This window comes from Ascaphus truei, chromosome 7 (genome assembly GCF_040206685.1).
Source record: "Ascaphus truei isolate aAscTru1 chromosome 7, aAscTru1.hap1, whole genome shotgun sequence".
NCBI classification, from domain to species: Eukaryota; Metazoa; Chordata; class Amphibia; order Anura; family Ascaphidae; genus Ascaphus; species Ascaphus truei.
Window position 1 is genome coordinate 49,198,803 of NC_134489.1, and position 24,102 is coordinate 49,222,904.

Below are 24,102 nucleotides of genomic sequence, written 5' to 3' on the forward strand. Positions count from 1 at the left end.
GCTTCTCTCAGCGGGGGCGCTACGTTGGTTCAGGAGCAGGATTAATGTCTAAAACCCCTCATCCCGCAGTACATCGCTCCCAAGGGGATTTCCCTTTACAGCAACCACGCTCCGTTGCAGGTATTGGTGCTTGGTGGGACCGCTCGCGCTTCCAAGCCGTCTGGTGCAGCTCGTGTGGCTCAGCGAGCAGATCCACTGTACGGGGGTGAGACCTCAGCTCTGCAAGGGTACACTCGGCGTGCCACGTTGTCGCTCCGTCACGGGATACTGCGTGATAACGTCACAGTCTCCGCAGCAGCGAGGGAACCGGCAGGGAGGCAGTCAAAGTCTCTCATATGCCCAAAATTACCACCGGGAGTAATACTAGCAGGGTGAAGCCAAAGGAGGCAATGGCAATATTAAGGCACTAGATAAAAATCATCCAACATGTTTCGTAGAATAAACTACTTCTTCAGGGAATAATTTAGCCATTACCCAAAGGTCTTAAGTACCTAACAAAGATGTCTCATTGGTCAAACAATTAAAAATGGACCAATCATCTAGACTAGGTAATGGTTAAAGTGATAGGGAAGATGAAATCATTACTTTTAAAACAACAACTTTATTAACTACATACATAATAAAAAGATTTGCTAGCACCTAGTGATGTTTTTTTAAGTAATAACACTACAGTACAAAAGAACTGGTTAGGGCCTAAACCAAAAAGCAATTATATTTGTGGTAAGTGTAGTATTTGTAAGTACCAACATCCTGACAAAAATACATTTAATTCTAAAAACACACAAGAAGTTTTTAATATTGATGACTTTATTTTATGTACATCTACACACATTGTTTACTTATTGGAATGTGCGTGTGGATATCAGTATGTAGGCAGAACCCAACGTGGCACGCCGAGTGTACCCTTGCAGAGCTGAGGTCTCACCCCCGTACAGTGGATCTGCTCGCTGAGCCACACGAGCTGCACCAGACGGCTTGGAAGCGCGAGCGGTCCCACCAAGCACCAATACCTGCAACGGAGCGTGGTTGCTGTAAAGGGAAATCCCCTTGGGAGCGATGTACTGCGGGATGAGGGGTTTTGGACATTAATCCTGCTCCTGAACCAACGTAGCGCCCCCGCTGAGAGAAGGAAGCTGCAGACTCTTCTGACAACAGTTGCTGAGTGGTAACTTGTGTGAAACACACTAAATGCACCTATTCCACTGTTTTGATGTACGCAGATTTATTACCCTGTAATTACTAATATATAGCATTACTTGCTTCACTATTTGGCGTTGTGCGCTGTTTCTTTTGTTTCCATTTATCACAACTACACTGTGCCACCTTTAAATACTGTACACAAAGCCTTGGCTCCAAAATGTAGGGAGAGAAGTGAATGGGGCTATTGCTAAGCAACTGGTACACCTAAAAACAATGGTGAAGTTAAAAAAAAGGGGGGGGAGGAGAGGACAGACATTTCTTTCCCAGATAGGGGAAATTATGATATGATGATACATAGTATACAAATAAATACATAGCAATAAAGTACTGGTAATGCATCAAAGTCTCAAACTATTATTTATATCTGAAGTCCAAGATATTGTATAAATATGCCTCAAGTCTTCAGAGGGCATATCAATCGTATTAGCAGTCACCAGAGGAGATACTCAACCTATTAAAAATGTCTTGTTAGGCTGGATTCTCCTCTCTAGCCCCAGCAGAATTCAGTTCTCTGTCATCCTACCTGACATTTTCAGTGACTATGCAATAGTGTACTTTGTAAGGAAAATCAGACCACCCCAATCAAGCCCTAAAGTTCTCCTCACTAGAACATTTCGAAACTTTAACCCACAACAGTTTCTGGCTGATCATACCAGATGCTCTTGGTACAGAATTGACTTAATTCCCGACCCCGCACTCGACTATTTCCAATCCGAGTTCTTAAAACTCTTTAAAGCCCATGCTCTACTACGCAGAATAAGAGTTCGGGGGGTGGGGAGGGGGCTCACCTTCTGTGGGTTATAACCGACCTTATATCGCTCTACCATCTTAGGGATGCTTTGTGGAAAAGCTACAAAGTAACCAGCACTACCAAGGATCTTAACTACAAATACCTGCGCAATATGTGCACAAAGCAAACAAGACAGGCAGAAGCACAATATTACTCTGAGAATCTTCACCAGAATACATCAAATTCAGCTAACGTCTGGAAGGTCATCAAAAATATATTCCAGCCTTCTAGCCGTCAACAACCATGTAATATCATTGAAGATATTATTCTGACAAATCCCACTGACATTGCAAATGCATTCAATGAATACTTTGTGGGGTTTGCTACTAAATTATTAGCGAAATGCAATCCGAACTACAAACATGAATCTGATTCTGAGAGTACCCATATAACCCCACACTCTTCCAACACTGCCCACAATTTTTCATTTATCCCAGTATCTGAAGAGGATATTACACAAGTGCTCCTCAAATTAAACTAAGCAGACAATGTTGACCTGGCCTACTGCAATCTAAGTTCCTACGACTTGATGCCCCAGTCATTGCCAAACCGCTTGCTTCCCTAATCAACTCTATTCTGTCTGCAGGCCATATTCCTAAGACCTGGAAAACTGCCAGAGTTGTCCTAATCTTCAAAAGTGGGGACAAAAACACTGTCTCAAACTACAGGCCGATCTCTCTTCTCCCAATACTATGCAAAATCATGGGGACATGTTTTCACTCCCAATTAATCGATTACTATACCAAGACAAATTTCCCTAGCCAATTCCAATCTGGCTTTCGCTCAAAACACTCCACGGTAACTACCCTCCTAAAAGATTGCAATGAGATCCAGTATGCAATCGAACTGTGACAAATTACTGGTGCAATATTCCTAGATTTTGCAAAGGCTTTTGATACTGTTGATCATGTTTTCTGGCTAAACAAACTCCAGTGCTCTGGAATAGGGAAGTATGCTTTAAACTGGTTTAATTCCTACCTATCATGTAGATCCCAACATGTGTATCTCTGGCTCCAACTCCAACCACTTGGATATCACCTGCGGTGTCCTGCAAGGCTCTGTTCTTAGGAACCCTACACTTCTCAATATTCATCAATAATCTTACTACAGCTTGTAAGGGAGCTTCAATACACATGTATGTGGATGATACAATCTTATATGCACACACCGCTAGCCTCTCCGACCTTGGACACATACTTCAACTTGTCATAAATGGAACCTTTTCAGGTTGGGCTAAGGTCGGGAGTGGAGTACCGCAGGGATCGGTACTGAGACCCCTGCTTTTTAACTTATTTATTAATGACATTGAGGTTGGCATCGAGAGCAAAGTCTCCATCTTTCCTGATGACACTAAATTGTGTAAGGTAGTAGAATCAGAGCAGGATGTAATTTCTCTCCAGAAGTACTTGGAGAGACTGGAAACTTGGGCAGGTAAATGGCAGGTGAGGTTTAATACAGATAAATGTAAGGTTATGCATTTGGGAAGTAAGAATAAACAGGTGACATACAAATTAAACAGGGATAAACTTGGGGAATCCTTGATGGAAAAATAGTGAAATAGAAATTCAACAGCCACCACACACAACCCCCTTCCACCGCCAGAGTAAATTTGTCCCTATATCTACCAATCCTTCAATACAAACATTAATGCACCTTGTTAAGAGACTATGCAATTTAACATAAAATCAAAAACACACACACAAGCATTTATTTATATATAGAAACACATATACAGTTAGGTCTGCAAATAATTGGACAATGATACAAGTTTTGTTATTTCGGCTGTGTACCAAAATAAATTCAATTTACAGTTAAATAATGAATATGGACTTAAAGTGCAGTTTATCAGCTTTAATTTGAGGGTATTCACATCCAAATTGGAGGAAGGGTTTAGGAATTACATCTCTTAAATATGTACAGTAGCTCCCTCTTTTTCAAGGGACCAAAAGTAATTGGACAATTGACTCAAAAGCTGTTTCATGGACAGGTGTGGGCTATTCCTTTGTTATTTCATCATCAATTAAGCAGGTAAAAGGTTTGGAGTTGATTCCAGGTGTGGCATTCGCATTTGGAAGCTGTTGCTGTGAACCCATAACATGCGGTCAAAGGAGCTCTCAATGCAAGTGAAACAGGGCATCCTTAGGCTGCAAAAAAATAGAAAATCCATCAGAGAGATAGCAGGAACATTAGGAGTGGCCAAATCAACAGTTTGGTACATTCTCAGAAAAAAAAAAAGAACGCAATGGTGAGCTCTGCGAAACAAAAAGGCCTGGACGTCCACAGAAGACAACAGTGGAGGATGATCGTGGGATCCTTTCCTTGGTAAAGAAAAACCCCTTCACAACATCCAGCCAAGTGAAGAACACTCTCCAGAAGGTAGGCATATCATTATCCAAGTCTACCATAAAGAGAAGATTTCACGAGAGCAAATACAGAGGGTTCACCACAAGGGGCAAACCATTCATAAGCCTCAAGAATAGAAAGGCCAGATTAGACTTTGACAAACAGTATCTAAAAAAGCCAGCCCAGTTCTGGAACAGCATTCTTTGGACAGATGAAACGAAGATCAACCTGTACCAGAATGATGGGAAGAAAAAAGTATGGAGATGGCTTGGAACGGCTCATGGTCCAAAGCATACCACATTAAAACATGGTGGAGGCAGTGCGATGGCATGGGCATGCATGGCTTACAATGGCAGTGGGTCACTAATGTTTATTGATGAGGTGACAGAAGACAGAAGCAGCCGGATGATTTCTGAAGTGTATAGGGATATATTGTCTGCTCAGATTCAGCGAAGTTGATTGGACGGCGTATCACTTTACAGATGGACAATGACCCAAAACATACTGTGAAAGCAACCCAGGAGTTTTTTAAGGTAAGGAAGTGGAATATTCTACAATGGCCAAGTCAATCACCTGATCTCAACCCGATCGAGCATGCATTTCACTTGCTGAAGACAAAACTTAAGGCAGAAAGACCCACAAACAAACAACAACTGAAGATAGCTTCAGTAAAGGCCTGGCAAAGCACCACAAAGAAGAAAACCCAGCGTTTAGTGATGTCCATGCGTTCCAGACTTCAAGCAGTCATTGCCTGCAAAGGATTCTCGACAAAGTATTAAAAATGAACATTTTATTTATGATTGTTTTAATTTGTCCAATTACATTTGAGCCCATGAAATAAAGGGACTGTGTATAAAAATGGTTGCAATTCCTAAACGTTTCATACGATATTTTTGTTCAACCCTTTGAATTAAAGCTAAAAGTCTGCACATCTATTGCATCTCAGTTGTTTCATTTCAAATCCATTGTGGTGGCGTACAGAGCCCAAATTATGAAAATTGTGTCAGTGTCCAAATATTTCCGGACCTAACTGTATATCCACAGCAGTAATCCCAGTGGGGGCAGTGTGATCAGTTCAATAGTTCAGGTGGTCCTATTGCTAAAATGTATGCGGCGCTCTGTGAAGTACTGATCCTGCAAGCCATTCAACAATGCTGCTAATACATGACATACAGTAGTATTTAATTTATTTGTACTATATACTTCATTGATCTAATTTCCTTCTTTATACTGTTTCTTAAATATAGGGGCTGGTGGTTATGTCCTCTGAACTGGAGGAGGTAGCGATTAGCATCCTAAAAGGCAAGATTCCTGGAATGTGGATGAAGAAATCTTATCCAAGCCTCAAACCTCTCGGCAGTTATGTTAATGACTTTCTCACAAGACTAACATTTTTGCAGGTACGGAAACTGACTAGACAAATTATTTATTCAAAATGTTAAATTAAAGCAATTTATGAAAGTCTCACAGCTACTAAAATTGTACAAAAAATAGCATTGTGATAATCAAGCACAAAAAAATATATCTATATATCTATATATATATATAAAATTGAATTTTGTGAGATTGTTACTAGATGTGGTGAATCTGATTGGTCCGTGGGTCTGTCACTCAGCCTCTGGCCAATCAGATTGGTCCGTATCCCTGCCCCGCCTGCTTCTCATTGGCCTGCGTGGCTCTATGACGTCACCCAAGTGCCACTCTCTTCTCCTCCTCACTCGCAGCTCACCTTCCCCCTCGGCCTCACACACACGCACAACCACCCTTTCACTGTCCTCTTCACCCAGCGGCCTGGACCGCCGGCTCCCCTCCCCATCACCCCCCCAGCTCACCTCCCCGCCGGCTCCCCCCATCACCCCCCCTTACCCGCAGCTCACCTCCCTGCTGGCTCCCCACCCCATTATCCCCCCTCACCCGCAGCTCACCTCCCTGCCGCCTCCCATAGCTCACCTCCCCACCGGCTCCCTCCCCATCACCCCCACCCACAGCTCACCTCCCCTGGCTGTGCAACGCTCTGCAGGACGCGATGCACATGGCTGTTCCCCGTGGCTTTGCTGTAGTGCAAAGCGTCGTGCCCCAGGGAATCCACCAGGCTCACCCGAGCCCCGGCCAGCAGCAGCATGCGAGTAGTGTCTGTGCTGTCTCCCTCACAGCACAGCATCAGGGGGTCCTGCATGTATGGGAGGCGGGGTACAGGGAGACCCATACAGCACACCGTCAGGGGGTCATGCAGGATGGGGACCGAGGTGAGCGTGACAACAACCCTCCTCCCCACCCGCAGTGAGCCGCCACATGCTGTGGGACATGCGGGGGGGAACAGGGCAGTGGTGGCCGCGCGGGACATGCCCTTCCTTCTGGTCCCCTTCCCCACGGCGATCCCTTGCTTGCCCCCGTGGGGAGGGAGATGGGCGTGGGGGGAGGTGGGGTGGTGGTGCGCAGTCAGGCTGACAGGAGGTGGGGAGCCGCCTGTTCGGATCGCCGGACGTTCCACTCTCCCTACCCCCCTCCTCCTGTCCACTGTGTGTGTGAGTGTGTGTGACACTGTGTGTGTGTCTCACTGTGTGTGTCTCACTGTTTGTGTGTGTGACACTGTGTGTGTGTGTGGGACACTGTAGGGTGGGGACCGGAGCTGCGCATGGGGGGGGGGGAGGAGCGGAGAGAGAGGGGGGAGCGGAGAAACAGACAGGGGGAGTGGAGAGGAGGGAGCGGGAAATTTTAAGCCCGGGCAACGCTGGGTGCCTGTCCTGTCCACTGTCCCCCCCCCCCCCCCCTCCTGTCCACTGTCCCCCCCCCCCCTGTCCACTGTCCCTCCCCTCAAGGGGGGGGATGGAGAAAGAGGGGGAGCACAGAAATAGGGGGAGAGGAGGGAGCGTGAAATTTAACTCACGGGCAACGCCGGGAATTTGATAAATAGGATGCTGTTTTTTTCAACCCATTTTACAGCATGGAGATTCCGGTACATAACTATAATGCAAAGAGATTTCTTTGTCGAGTTGCAGGTTTCTGCTTTTAGATTTGTCAAATGAAATAATGCTTGTTAATCAAGTGAAAGAACCCTTAATTGCAAGCTCATGCACAAAAGGAAATATAAAGCAAAGGACTTTTATGCATTGAAGAATGAGAGAATCTAAAGATGCCTAAATTATTATCACTTTAAAGCCCCATAGACGCACAGGGGTTATGCACCAAGCTTGCTCCTGCCCTAAGGCAAAATTTCCTTTTGTGCCAATACATGCCAACATCAGACGTATGATACATTTTGTATTTCTTACATTGAATGCTTATTTCTTAAGCACAGTGATTAATGTCAGTTGAGATCTGGTGTCTTTAATTAATCCAAAGAGAGGAAAAATGTGGCTCTTTGATATATCCACTTATAATATTGCAGAGCGCCTCCCGAAATATGCTTCTATATCCACACTTATATAACTCAATGACAGAAGTGGAGTACAGCATCACATTCATACATTGGTTTGTGTATCTAATGCTATATGAAGTTTTCTATCTTAGGCACATATTGAATATGCTATGAAGGGCCACAAGAGTATTTGAATGTTACAGATGCAGCGGTCATTATTTTAACAAATCACGCGGTATATACCTTGGAATACCTATGTCATGGCGCGGGATTTCCTCCAACCGTTCCGCTTTAAGACGCGAGTGCATAAAATGGCATTTTAGTGTTCTGGCTTTTAAACACCTGAAATTGACACAGTAATTCCTCCTTACAGAACTGCTTCCACTTAGAGACACTTGAGGGTTTCCTTGCATGGACAGCTCGCTTCAGGTCCTGCCACAACATTTTAATGGGGGTTAGGTCCGGACTTTGACTAGGCCATTCTAAAATAAGGAATTTCTTCTTCTGCAGTCATTCTTTTGTATATCTGTTTTTATGTTTATGATCATTGTCTTCCTGCATGACCCACTTTCGCTTCAGCTCTCAGACGGATGGCCTGACATTTTCCTCTAGAATCTTCTGATACAATGCAGAACTCATGATTGTGTCAATGATGGCAAGCCGTCCAGGTCCTGAGGCAGCCCCAAAACATCACTCTCCCACCACCATGCTTGACGGTTGGGATGAGGTTCTTCTGTTTGAATGAAGTGTTTGGCTTTCGTTAAACATAACATCTCTCATTAAGGCCCAAAAGTTCTACCTTTGACTTGTCTGTCTAGAAAATACTGTTCCAGAAGTTGTGTGGATCACCTACAGTATGTGCTCTGTGGCAGACTTCAGATGGGCAGCAATGTTCTTTTTAGAGAGCAGTGGTTTCCTCCTGGCTATCCTTCCATGAACACCATTCTTGTTTAGTCTTTTTCTGGTAGTTGAGTCATGAACACTCACATTAGCCAAAGCGAAAGTGGCCTGCAGATCCTTGGATGCTACTCTGGGTTTCTTTGTGACTTTCTGGATGATATGCCGGTTTGTTCTTGGAGAGATTTCGGTAGGACTAACGCTCTTGGGTAGAGTGACTGTGGTCTGAACTTACTCCATTTGTAGACTGCCTGACAGTGGATTGGTGGAGGCCCAAATCCTGAGATTCCTGATGAAGCTAGTTCTATAGCGAAACGCGTCGAATCGAGGCAGAGACGGAACGACTACGTGGTGGGAAGATGCCCAGCTTTCTTCCTGGGGGTGTGCAGTGAAGCCTATGCCTTACTGTTACTAAGTACCCTAAACCCTGTGCACCCATCACGTGAAATGAATCACAATGCTAATTAGAGCCATCTGATGTCCCGCCTACTTTCTGTTGGCCATCTTGCATCAGCTGTCTCTGCAGTCCGGGCTCTGGAGTGTGCAACAGCTGTGGAATGTGACAGCTAATTAAGTGCTGAGTCATTCTTTGCCTAGGCAACCACCACTCCTTTACAAGCAGCACACAGCACAATACAAGTGCTGCCTGCAGTGTCTGTAATACTCTGCCGTCTGCATCTTAGATCAGCTGTCTCTGTGGTGCATGCATCAGCTGTGGGAAGCAACAGCTAATCAAGTGCTGAGTCCTCCGTTGTCAGGTCAACTCCCAATACTATGCGTGAAACATGCAGCACAGTCCAAGTGCTGGAAGCAGTACCTGCTGAAAAACATCCACAAGCATAGCCTGCATAACATATTAGCCACCGGTGAGGTGCAGTGTAGTGTGCACAGTGAATAAAAAGGAACACAATGGGGTAGAGGGAGGAGGGCTGATCTCTGTAAAAACGAGAGGCAAAATGGACAGATAGGCATGTGTGAACACAAAGGGCATCAGTAGCAACACCAGGCACACAAGAGCCATGAATAAAGAAACAGACGTAATCAAATGAACAAGGAACAATGGTGGGGCACAAGTCAAAAGTCCATTAAGCAAATCCATGTGGGCAATCACAGATAGCAACCCAAATTAAGGTCCTCATTCCAACCCCTTGGTGACATGGTCACCAAATGATATAGTCTTCGCTTCTAATTGCAGTAGGAGTTTATTCCTGTCGCCTCCATGACTGGGGATATGTGCTTGTAAGATAGGCATACACCTGAAGGTCGCAAGGCTATGTTTTTTCTCTTTGAAATGCCTAGCTACAGGAAGATGTTTCAAATCATCACCCACATCTGTGCTAAGGAGAGCTTTTCTGATGGTTCATCTGTGCATGGTAATACAATTCTTTAAAATTCTAGTGGTTTTGCCCACATAGACTAGTTCTCAGGGGCACTTGATAATGTATACCACAAATTTAGACTCACAATTGAGGAAGTCCAAGATTTTAATGGAATTACCATTGTGTGAGTGAGCAAAGGTTTTGCCCACAATCATATACTGGCAGTTGACACAGTATGACATTTGAATACTCCCACTGTTTTCTTCAGCCACACGCTTGTCTGTACTATCAAACTGTGTAAGTAGATCTCCCACACTCTGAACTTTCTTGTAGCAAAAGAGGGGAGGATTGGAGAAATGCTGGCCAATCTTTTTGTCGCTGGCCAGGATATGCCAATTGCTGGTCACACTGTCCTTGATTAACTTGGACACAGTGCTATAAGTAGTCACAATGTTAAATCGTTTGTCCTTTTGTGGTCTGTCCAGTGGCGTCAACAACACCTCTCTGGTGAGTGTTCTAGCTTTGGCTAGGGCAAGCAGTATTTCTTCCTCCTCGTATCCCATTTCACGAAAGCGATTCTGTTAAGGGCGTCCTCCACCTCCATAGGATTACTTGTGATCCTGCGGACTCTGAGTAGCTGGGAGTATGGCAGCCCCTTCTTTGGTGGTTTGGGATGGTGGCTCCTAGCATCCAGGAGTATATTCCTATCCGTCGGTATGTAGAAGATCCTTCTGCAGAGCATGTTATCCAGTTTGTACACCATGGTATCCAGAAATGTTATCTCCTGTTTGCTATAAGCATATGTGAACCATATGGTTGAAGAGATGTTGTTGATGTGGGAGATAAATTCCAGCAGTTGCTCCTCACCGCCAACCCACAGCATGAAGATGTCTTCTATGTAGCGAGTGTAAAGTTTGATACAGTCTGAGTGTGGGGAGTCGCTGAGAAGATGGATCTGTACATATTCAAGCATAAACAGGTTTGCATATGATGGGGCCATATTAGACGCCATAGCCGCCCCCATCAGTTGGAGATAAAAAGTGCGTTCGAACCAGAAAAAGTTCTTGTGTAAGATAATCTCCACCAATAGCAGAATGAACTCCGGTGGTGGTCCTGCATGACCAGAGAAAACACCAAATTGGTGTCTGATTGCATCCATTCCCTTCTGATGAGGTATGTTCGTATATTTTATTGTATTTGTAAACATGTATTATTTGTCTTAACTCTGTGCCCAGGACATACTTGAAAACGAGAGGTAACTCTCAATGTATTACTTCCTGGTAAAATATTTTATAAATAAATAAATAATACAGACTGGAGACATCAAAGGTTACTAATATGGCAGAGCTGAGGTCAACAGTGGATTTAGACAACTTGGCTATGAAGTCCGTTGTATCTCGAACGTAGGAGGGCATCTGGATCACCATGGGCTGCAAATAGAAGTCAACGAACTATGAAATTGACTGACACAGGGAACCCCTTGCATAGATTATTGGTCTGCCCGGTGGGTGAGTCAATGATTTATGAACCTTCGGAAGAGTGTACAAAACTGACATGATTGGATCATCTTGTATGAGAAACGTTGCCGTCTCTTCACTAATCCAGTTATTATTCAACTCGATGTGGATGATTGAGTCAATTTCTTGTTTGTATTTGACTGTGGGGTCTGACAGAAGTCTTTTGTAGTGCTTCTGGTAATTGAGCTGTGATAATAATTCTCCCCTGTAGTAGTCATATGACATGACCACCACACTGCCCCACTTGTCGGCGGCCCAGATTATTATCTCTGTTTTTCTTGCTTGGTGTCAATTTCCTTTTTAATTGTATTGAATTATTTTATGGATTGCTCTATGACTAATAGAGTTAAATCAAACGAGCACTTATTCAGTATGCCAATCCACTTGGAACAAAACTCAGGATCAGTTCTGCCAATCGTGGGTTGATTTTTGATCTTAAACCCACGAGGCAGCAGTTGTTCTTTGTGATAATGTGATAGTGTAACAGCATGCAGATACAAGTCCACTTCTCTCTTTTTTTAATTTCAATACATCGTTATAAATGTCCGATGATTTATCTGGTCCAAAAACCGATTCAACAGCTTCTGTATATCTGATTTTGGCTACGTCAGCCTCTGTATAGCTTAATGACTCGGATAAATTGGAAAAAAATACCAGAGACATCAGCAAACTCCTCTATGTCCCAGTAAAAAAACAAAAGCAACCGTAAAGTGTAAAAAGTCTTAAGTATGTACCAGCGGGTCCCCCTGCTACACTTCTATGCGATCGGTAAACAGAGGGGCGCTGTAGATAGTACCCACAAGCTTTCAACACTACGGATTACTAACACACAGTAAGTGTTTCCTTTTGACTTTAGGCAAAATGCACTTTAGGCTGTGATCGTAGTGTAGATTAGCAGGTGACTACTGTGCATGCTCAGCAATAGCATTAGCATTCTGACACGGCAGCTTTCATTATACAGCTGATGTAGGTTTAATCATTGTGGTTTTGGCACCGTTTGTATGTGTGTCTCTCCTATATATTTTGTCCCTGCCTCATTGACAGTACAGAGCTTGAGAAAAGACCATGTGGTCTGAAACGTACGTTGCTCTGGAGCATGTCGACTGCCTGATGAATTATTGATAATAAATTGCTATTTTTTCATTGAGTGCTGCGGACCTTCCATTTTTTGTATATCTATTGAATTGGCTGGTGTTCCCTGTCCATCTGCAAGCACCTTGACCTGTTAAATTATTTTGGTTTTATGTCTGTATGCACCCAGCATCTTTTTGCATGTGTATACATACAGGCATACCCCGCATTAACGTACGCAATGGGTCCAGAGCATGTATGTAAAGCGAAAATGTACGTAAAGTGAAACTCTACCTTTTTCCCACTTATTGATGCATGTACTGTACTTCAATCATCATATACGTGCATAACTGATGTAAATAACGCATTTGTAACAGACTCTATAGTCTCCCCGCTTGCGCACTGCTTCGGTACAGGTAGGGAGCCGGTATTGCGGTTCAGGACGTGTTGACAGGCGCATGCGTGAGCTGCTGTTAGCCTATTGGGCGATATGTCCTTACTCGCGAGTGTACTTGTAGTGAGTGTCCTTAAACCGGGGTATGCCTGTACGTACGTACACACACAGTATATATATATATATATATATATATATATATATATATATATATATATATATTTTTTTCATGTTGCCTCAACAATGTGATTCCCCATAACTGTACCTTTGAGTTCTTATAACCAGGAGACCTTCAGCATGGGAGCATTTTCATCTGATAACATTTCCAAACAAATTCTTTAGATGAGTTTTACCATTTTTATCCAATGCCTTCTGGTAAGACTGTTTGTCAATCCTGAAATCTACAAGTAAATAGTTGTCCTTAATTTGTTCTTTGTAAAGTAATTATGATGCTATCATTAGTCAAATTGATAAACATAAATAGCTTATATACATCAATTTAGCAGAACCCAAGAGAAAGGAAAGCATTATTTTTTCAACGGACACAACTAACAAAATATTTGTAGTTTAAGGGTTATTGAACCAATTACACCCTCTACATGGAAATTCCAATTTAGTCAGAGACAGGCATTTGTATTCATGATAAATAGACCTCTTAATATGATCTACAAATATGGTGTATGTTATTTACTATTCTGTACGGTTTCATTTTAAAGGTGCAGTTCCACTCAACTACATAAAATGAACACCTTCAAATGTATTTTGTTTCACACTATTTTCTTCTGAATCAACTGTTAATTTTATTTTAATTAAATTCATGATTTCAATATAGGACTGGTATGAGAATGGAATGCCTCCAGTTTTTTGGCTGTCAGGCCTTTTCTTCACACAAGCCTTCCTTACGGGCGCTCAGCAGAATTATGCTCGCAAGTATACTATTCCGATTGACCTGCTGGGCTTTGACTATGAGGTTTTAGAAGATAAGGAATACAAGCATGCACCTGAAGATGGTAAGATGAACTGTATAACGGTAAAACAATCCATTCTCTGCACACATAATCAGAAGTATTGAGTGTATGATCCACAGTTTATGGCTAATTCACCCAACATTTGAAATGCTTCAAAATGTAATAATATTAACAGGAATATTGCTAGATGGAACCACATGGTTGTGATGTTATTGGAATACATGGAGTGCCACTGCTTTTTCATTCAAAAATCAGGAGTACCACTACTTTTTTCATTGTCGAGAAATAGTGATTCGTTGTAGAAAGGGTCTCTCTGTTTTTAAAACATCACTGTTGCATAAATGTTTCAAAAAGAGCTTTGCCCCAGTGCTTATCAGTTTAAGAAGTCCTGCAAATCAGACACGTGCCAGTAGGGGAGTGAGACATGGCAAATGTTTTGTAAGTGCAGGCAGTGAAGGTATGCTGCTTAGAGCTACTCAGTCCTAGTATCAGCACAAACGTCACAAATTCACTAACATATCTACACCGATCTACCAACAGGACACATGGACACATGCAAAGGAACGGCTATAAATAGTCTAAACACAGATACGCTGATCTATACAATGACTGTCATGATCAGGGTATGAGGGGTTAATGGGATCTGTGTATATGTTGATCTGCACCCCCCTGCTTCAGCAGAATTGCCCCAGGTCTGAGATGTATTTCCCCAGCAGTCTGTGTTATATTACTATGTGTGTATAAATCATGTCAAGAGGGAAAGGGTTAGCCATATTGTGTATATGTTGATCTGCATCCCCCTGCTTCAGTAAAATTAATTGCTATGTTATGTATTAACATGGAGAGAGGGAGAAATGGTATTGTATTGTATTCCCGACAATGGATAAAGTGAAAAAAATATATCTTTCATTGTATATATGCTATAACAGTGATATTTGGACACAAGTTAAATCCCACCTATAGCAGGCGGCCCAGGGATTGTTAACCCCTTCTTACCAATAGAAAGTATTATTTCCCCATGTAATAGTCTATGCCATATTTTTATTCAGAAAGGCAGTGTGAATTATATGAGTCCTCTGATGTGTTAATGAGGCCATATGCTGATCAAAGGAGGCTACTTGAAAGACTTTGTTGTGGAGAAGTTCCTCAGAGGTGAGAAAAAAGCCTGTACATCCGGGGAAGTGGCTCGCCTCATTGCCTATGCAGCCAGCTCTCACAGATGGATACTAACCATTGTGACCTGTCAAACGTAACACCCTACATGAAAGACCCCTGCCCAATAAGCATTTTTGCTAGACAGGATGGCAACGAAGGCATCAGGTCATAGTTTTTTATAAATGGGCTCGCCAAGTAGCTACAGGGGAGGGGTGTATTACTGAGGGGCTGGGTAAACTCAGCTTTTCGCGTTACCTGGCAACCGGTGATTGGGACAAGATAATTGTTCACCAATAACTGAACTGCCATGTTAGGAATGGGGGGCCTGCATCTATATAGTTGCTTGCACCCCTTATTCCTGTGCTTGTCGTGACCTATAACAACTAAGGAGTTGCTATTCGGCTGAATATCTCCTTGTCCAACCCCAGTAAGTGTAAATATTTCTGTAATGTTATTTGCTTGATGTATTGTCTGTTCTGCTCATAGGAAATAAACTCATTCAGTTTACTATATCCTAGTCTTGTTCAATCTGGCCCGGTTATTAGATATATTGTCTGTTCTCTCGTGACAATGACACATACAGATTTGCAGTTACACATGTGTAAAGACAACACCGATATACACATTTATACTGTATAATGACTACTATGCTTTTTGCTGTTTGTAAACTCTAACCCATCAAGAACTACACAATTCATTAAATTGTGATAATGGTATTTTTGTTCAAGATTGGCCATTTTTGCATCTTGCTGTAAACTTCAACCCGTCATTGCATGTCCCCAACTATGCAAAAAAAAACAAAAAAAAAAAAAACAGGTTTTTTTTTAATGCAATTTGTTTCTGGCTGTACAATACATCAATTTTACATACAAATGAGAAAAACTGTCAGAATTACATATTCACAAGCTAGTGAGCTGTGACAGTCTACAGTGGTCTCATTTTCATACATACCGCCAAATAGATTAACCTATACGCCACGTGGTGAGATGAATGATACCTGGCAAATATATCATTTGAATAATATATATATATATATATATATATATATATATATATATACATATATATATATATATTAAACCAGGGGAAGGAGGGGGGGGGCAGGATAGGAACCCTCGAAACTGTTAGATGTGTCAGAATAAGATAGGTGCTACAATCTGCTATAATACCTACCTACCCCCTTTGTCCTTCTCCCCTATTTTAATTTGCTTATTTTGTCATGCCTAGCCCTCTTTTCTATTGGGGCTCTATGCACCTTATTTTAATCTGAGAGTAAGTCTCTCCAATAAATTGGTTTTATGTTCACATCACGACCCGAGTACATTGTTCACTCATAGTCATTAGGTTCTTTTAGGTGAGTCTAACTACTAGTTTTCTGTAACAGCTTTGATTTGAGTGCTCTCGCAGTGGGGTTTCTCGTCTCTTTTGGTGTCCATATATATATATATATATATATATATATATATATATATATATATATATATATATATATACATATATATATATATATATATATATATACACACTTTTTTTTTTTTTTACACATAACATATTTATGTGCATATTTCCCAGGTATTTCATGTATATTCCCAGCTATTATTTCTTTCGCAATGAAGCATATAGATTGCATTGAATCAGAAAGAAATTGCATGCAAATGAGATGTGAAATTGTTCATAGATAATTAATACAGCAAAACCTGCATATTTTTGTTGTTAAATTGATTGCCGTTTTCGGGTGATTTTGCATTGGAAATATCGTAATTGAATGAATAGGCCCCAACTGCAGGGGTTAATGGAAGTTAATATACTATTTCTCCCACCCCACTCTTCTCAGTATCATAAATAGGGAGTCGGTCGACGGATTCTTCTGCTTTTTATTCCACTTGCATCACCTGTTATTAAGGCAACCTCTGTTTTAATGTATGTGTATGGCAGTGGTCCTCAGCAAATTATATCTCCAGAGTGTAATTACAGAATTTAAACAGAGCAGTATTGCTGCATACAGAAGCAAAATGCCTTCACAATGATAAAAAGGAAGAAAACATTTTTTTTGTGGTGATTAAGTGTCACGAATTGAACATCTTGAACATTGAACATGTGACCTGTGTACAGTATGTGACAAGGGTTAATAGACACGGCTATCCATGCTGACTCACTTATCTCCTAGCAAAGGTCCCTAAAATAAGTAATATCTCCCCTCAATCCAGCAAAAATATAACCTTAAATTCGTTTCCACCACCAAGAATAAAAAAAAGTCTTACCACTAGGGTCTTTGGTCCCGTTAACTCGGGAAAAATATGATTAACATACAAAAATCTACTACAGAAAAATGTGTCGGAAAATGCAGTTACGCTCTTCAAAATGTGCAAAGTTCAACTAGGGCCCAAAGAAGATACTTTTTCAATTTTAGATTTAATATACAAAAGTAGTACTGTGCTTAAGTATAGAAAATAATGTTACAAAAAACAAACAGTAGAGTAGAATATAAGCAGTCTCATAAAATAACCAGGATCAAAACAGAAAATCGAAATACGTTACTAGATAACAATATCAGATTTCTCCAAGAGGTTGTGGATTTGGAAATAAGAGAATTCACGTGTCGTTAGCATTAAACACTGTTGACTTCTAAATTAATATCCAAATGCATGGTTTTTATCCTAAAATCCCCTGCATTAGGGACAGAATAAGCTCATCTTCTCGGTCCTTAACTCCCCCATATCAATCTTTGACAGGTTTAAGGAGTTTTATTATTTATTAAAAATGCTGAGTATAAAATTACCCCAACCTTTCTTTCTATAATACCTAAAGGAATGGGGCCCATCTTATTGTGTTCAGGTGAGTTTGGCACAGGCGTAGAGATTAGTTTTGATAGAGCTCGTCCTTATTTTGAGGGGCAAACAAATATCTGACATTTGCACCCTCACAATGGTGGATCGTTTAGCATTATTTCATCTGTCCGATTTCAAATTTCACAAAGATATTTGTTATTCTTGTGAATCATACAGTATCAGATCCAAGATGTCTTATTTTTAGTAAAGTCCTTAAACCGAATGGTGACCCTCTTTTCACCTTTCTCTGCTACTTAAAGTGGGGTGGGGGGATTCAGGAATGTATCTGTAAGTATGGATATAGGTTAAAGTATCTGTCGTATAAATTTAGCATAGGTTGAACTTGATAACTTTTTTAACGTCATCTACCCTGTAACTATGTATCGCCCCCTTTGAGAATGACATCCAGGACCTTTGGTAGGTCTGGGTATTGTCAAGACCTCCATAATATACACCATTTTAGTGGGCCATTAATGATAACCCCAGGTTAAGCTTTGGTACTCTGGGTACTTTTACCTGTCCCCCTCATCTAAACATCTTGTTTTACGGACCAATACCTAAGCCAGTTTTTGCTTTACATAGAGTAAAAATAGGTGTTTTAAAAATGTACGTTTAACCTTTGGTGCATCAGATTAGTAAAATACTGAACATTTAAATTATATTATGACCGAATGGATGGGTGCTTTAAAAGTATTTTCTTTATATGTAGGTGTGTATATTCGTGGATTGTTTCTGGATGGAGCACGTTGGAACAGAAAAACTAAACAATTAGGAGAATCTTATCCCAAGATACTTCATGATACAGTACCTGTGGTTGGTATCTTTTTATCTTCTATAAATGTGTTATTTGTTTGCAAGCAATAGGTGAACGTATGTGTAGTTCAAACTACATTTCCCCGATAAATAGGATCATGGGCGTCTTTGTCTGAGGAAAGGGTCAGAAAATATGCTTTAGAAACCATACTCATGTAGGTAATTTGTTGACTCAAAAATTAAGAATTTTTTGATTCTTCAACTTGCTCCTTTTAGTATCTTACTGGCCAATATTTAGAAGCTCCAACAAGGAACATTTGGGAGGGTAATGCGAGAGATCTTATCTTAATGTTACTTTCAATGGCAGAAGAAACAGATTTGTCAAATCAACTCTGTTAGTGGGATATTAATTCAGTGTCAGAATGATTGTTTTGATAGTATCAGTAGTCTTATATGCTTGAGTCTCACTCACAGAAGCACTTTTCCATTGAAATGCCAAGTATGCTTTCACCCGAGGATGAAAGTCGAGCTGCAGTGCCAAAAAAATAAGACATGAACAATTATATACCGTACATCATGGGTGCCGTTGTGTGCTTGGAAAAGGGAGTTTAGTTTTCGGTGTTTTTCCCAACAAAGAATCTTAACGTTTGACCAGAGGTTATATAATGTTTTTTACAAGTTTTAACCCTTTCCTTGTCAGCTTTGTTTAGCAATAGTAAAAAGTTGATATATATATATATATATTCCAGATGTGGCTAAAGCCATGCAAGAAGTCTGACATCCCTCAGCGACCATGTTATCTTGCTCCTGTATACAAGACTAGTGAAAGAAGAGGAACCCTATCCACTACCGGGCACTCAACTAACTTTGTAATTGCAATGACGCTTGCATCTGATAAACCACAGGAGCACTGGATTGGAAGAGGCGTAGCATTATTATGCCAACTTCATGCATGAGACATATCAGCATATTCTTAATGCATGTCAGTATCTTAAGATCTTATGTAATACTGTGTCTTAAAACCATAAACAGTATAAAACCCATTACAGTATGTACACATTTTTAAGCCATAACACTTTAAATTAAATATCACACTGAAGATTTTAGCTCAACATTGATAAATAAAGAAAATGATCTTTGAAGATTTGTATTTCCTTTGTTGACATGTTTATTAATTTACTGTACATAAAATGAGCACAGCAATGTTGACATTAAACAAAATAGCTGCTGATCATTTTAACAATATGTCAAATGATTTTTCTTTAAACAGGAAGCAGTTTAAGAATCTGAACAGGTATCTGCCTAAATTACAGACCATAATCACATTTACAGACTCCTTGATATTGGATACAATAACTCACATTGCATCTAGATACGATTTCCCATGAATATTAACAATGGATTGGTTGCAATGTGAGCTACAACAAATTCCAATTAGATGTCACACAGTGACAACATTGTAATACAGGTAGCATTAATGAACTCCAAAGAGAGTTAAACAATGCTCTCATGTCAAGCTTCATGGAATGTTAGGGTCATATGTATAGTAAAACAGATTGTCTGCAAAATAACCATAAACATGTACACGCATTTAGATTGGAATACTGATGCAAGACTATTAGCAGCAGATATTAACTTAAGTCAATGGGTATATGTTAAGCAAAGGTTTGTAAACAAACATTCATTTTGAGTTGCACAGAAAATGTGAATCTCCCATACAAAAATAACATAATTTGTTTTGAAAGAAAAAATGTGCATTGGCTGTGAGATCTAAATCAAGCAACATTGGGCAATTAAGTAAAAAAAATGTGTGAAGAAACAGACTTCTAGAACAATTAGCGGAGAAGGGGAAGGATCGATGGTCCAGCCGCTCCAAAAAAAAGGGTAGAACTCACCAGCAAGGAGGTTAAAAGCACTAATTTATTAGACTACATAAAATCAAAGTAACGAACAGCACAAAAAATCTCTCCCACGCGTTTCACGCCTACTATGGCGCTTTTTCAAGGAGTACAGAGAAGGGGGAGGCCCTGGGTATATAACACACTCCCCGTCATGCAAAACAGCTGTGAAAATTAATCAATTAATTGTGTTTTGCAGAAAGAACAGATCAAAACGAAAGAGAAAAGAAAAAAAGAAGAACAGAAACATCAGCTAAGAATAAAACAGATATGACACAAGTAAATGAAGTAATAAAGAATGAAAAGAATGAAAATAAAAAATAATAAATAAAAGTTACATATATATTGTTGTACAAAGATGATATTCCATTAATTAGGACATAATAAATCAATAGTGCATCCTATCACAACTCACACAGAGTGACTGGCCCCATAAATTGGGCCTGTCAAAAGAAATATGTGCATAGTTAACCCATTCATGTGTGGATTCAATAGCAACCACATAACTGCAATAAAAAGTCATTTGCACATACTTTCTGGAAGGGATATAAGGAGGAAAACACAATCAATGTTACAAACAATATAAATGAAAAAAATGTACAAACAATACATCAACCTGGCAAGAAATATAAAAAGATTTGATGTATTAACAATAGAGTAACCCTGGAGTCTGTATATATACATCACAAAGGGAGGCAGGTAAATGAAAGAAAGGGACTGAAGAGAGTAAGCATTATAATAGTAGCTATATTAATGCAAAGTCCAAATGAATACACTGGTGGAAAAACTTCAAAGCGATGTTATAAAAAACTCTTCAAATCCCAATCTATGTTTAACCCATTGGGTATTAGAGTATTCAATGTGAATATCCAAAATGCCTCACGTCTATGGAACAGATTGGCTCTATCTCCACCCCTATGATGTAACCTTACAGACTCCAATGCAATACATCTGAAGTTCGTCAGACTCCCTTTTTGACATGTATCAAAATGCTTAGAGACTGGGTGCAACTGATCTCTTTTAATAATTAGTCTCATATGTTCAAGTATGCGTTGCTTGAGTGGTCTTGTAGTAAGTCCCACATATCGTTTATTGCAACCACACATGAGCATATAAATAACATGATCAGTATTGCATGTGATGCATGACAATATTTTAAACATCCTGGTATCATCAGACCCTGAGAACATTTTAGTCTTTACAAGATATTTACAAATTTTACAATGGTGACAGGGATAGCAACCGAGGTTTGGAAAAAAATCCTTAGGTTTGGAGATTATTCTAGGCACACTTGGCGATATTAGATTGCCCATTGTTTGGGATCTTTGGAAGACCACGCGAGGATCATGGGTCGCCATGTCTTTCAGAAGAGGGTCAGTAGCCAAGATGTGCCAATATTTTTTAATAATCCTTTTGATGTCATAAGATTGGTTGCTAAACCTGGTTATAAAAAATGGTGGCAGAGTATTATTTTCTTTGTTGCGCAGCATGTGCTTTTTAAGTTTTGTAGATGAGACAGTACCACGCGCTTGAATAAGATTCTCTCTTGGCTCCGCCTTTGCACTTTGGTAGGCCTCTTGAAGAATAGAGGAATCATAACCCCTCGCCTCAAATCTCTCTATCATCTCTAATAATCTAATCTCGAAATACTCAATGTTGGAACAATTCCTACGAAGGCGCAAAAATTGGCCCGAGGTATGCCTTTAAAGAGATTCTTATCATGAGAACTTTTGGCATGGAGTAGAGTGTTCCGAGCATTGGGCTTTCTATAAATGTCTGTATGTACTCTCATGTCTAAATCAACATAAAGACAAAGATCAAGGTAAGAGATGTGATGGTGATGGTGCTGGCTGTGAATATAAGATTAAAGGGGTTATTATTAACGTGTGAAACGAATGCATGCAATTGAGTGATGGTGCCCTTCCAAACTATAATCAAATCATCAATGTAGCGGTGATATGTAACTATAAGATGTCTGAAGGGGTTTTCGTCCCCAAACACGTGGCTTTGTTCCCACCAACCCATAAAAAGGTTGGCATAGGAAGGGGCAAAGCATGTTCCCATTGCTGTGCCACGTGTTTGGAGATAAAAACTCCCCGCAAACATGAAATAGTTATGTGTTAGAAGAAAATAAATACTATCTAACAAAAAAGTGATGTGTGCTGGTGAGACCATGTGCATGTGCAATACTGGTGTAAAGTGAGGTCACATCTAATGTAACCCATAAATAATGAGGTGCCCAGGTGAAGTCAGAAAATATAGAGTACATGGGATGTGTCAAGAAGATAAGAGGGGAGGGCAGAAACCAGAGGCTGCAATTAGTGGTCAACATAAATTGAAAGGTTTTCACCTAGAGACGCGATACTAGACACAATAGGTCTTCCGGGTGGTGCCAAGAGAGACTTATGTATTTTGGGTAAGTGATGGAAGATTGGGGTAACAGGGCATTTGCATTTCAAAAAACCGAACTCACTGGCAGACAAAACTTGAAGTGTTTTGCCTAAATCCAAGAGTTCATCGAGCTCACGTGAAAAGGCAATAGTGGGGTTGGATTTTAACAGTGCATAAGAGTCTTGATCTTTTAACTGACGCAGGGCCTCGTTAATGTAATAGTCATAATCAACAACCACTACCGCACCTCCCTTGTCAGCTTTTTTGATTATAATAGCATTGTTATTTTGAATACTTCTAAGTGCATCCCGCTGAACAGGGGTAAGATTGGCAGTGGCTTGTCTATTAGAACACATGGTGGAAATGCCCTGTGATAAAAGTCTCAGATCTCTCTGAACTGATGCTTGAAAAACATCTATGGCGTGACCTCTGAGAAAAGTGGGGCAGAAGGTAGACTGCCTTTTCAACCCAGAGTCTTTTCTTCCTAGGAAATTCTCAATACAGTCCTCACTGGTAGGTTCTTGTTCACGAAAAAGTTCCGAGAGGTCTTGTAAGTGACATTGCTCTTTGAATGAAAGTTGGGCATTAATGTCAAAAACAGGCACTGTCTTGGACTGATAATTATCCAGGGTTAACTCTGCACACATTTCTTTTGACAGGCCCAATTTATGGGGCCAGTCACTGTGTGAGTTGTGATATGATGCACTATTGATTTATTATGTCCTAATTAATGGAATATCATCTTTGTACAACAATATATACCTGTATGTAACTTTTATTTATTATTTTTTATTTTCATTGTTTATTACTTCATTTACTTGTGTCATATCTGTTTTATTCTTAGCTGATGTTTCTGTTCTTCTTTTTTTCTTTTTCTTCTTTCGTTTTGATCTGTTCTTTCTGCAAAACACAATTAATTGATTAATTTTCACAGCTGTTTTGCATGACGGGGAGTGTGTTATATACCCAGGGCCTCCCCCTTCTCTGTACTCCTTGAAAAAGCGCCATAGTAGGCGTGAAACGCGTGGGAGAGATTTTTTGTGCTGTTCGTTACTTTGATTTTATGTAGTCTAATAAATTAGTGCTTTTAACCTCCTTGCTGGTGAGTTCTACCCTTTTTTTGGAGCGGCTGGACCATCGATCCTTCCCCTTCTCCGCTGTCACGTGACGGGATCAGTGTTCACCACCGGATGCGGATGCAGCCACAGAAACGGAGGGAG

General features: G+C 40.6%; 1 protein-coding gene across 1 annotated transcript in view; it reads left to right on the plus strand.

The window, feature by feature from the left end:
• DNAH7 (dynein axonemal heavy chain 7) overlaps positions 1-19,735 on the plus strand; it is a 330,067-nt gene extending 310,332 nt beyond the window's left edge. Inside the window, exons 60-63 of the mRNA XM_075610041.1 lie at positions 5,581-5,733; positions 13,722-13,899; positions 18,550-18,653; positions 19,343-19,735. Of these exons, the coding sequence (XP_075466156.1) occupies positions 5,581-5,733; positions 13,722-13,899; positions 18,550-18,653; positions 19,343-19,549 (642 nt within the window). The 3' untranslated portion in view covers positions 19,550-19,735. The remainder of the gene's footprint in view (positions 1-5,580; positions 5,734-13,721; positions 13,900-18,549; positions 18,654-19,342) is intronic.
• Positions 19,736-24,102: the final 4,367 nt, after the last annotated feature.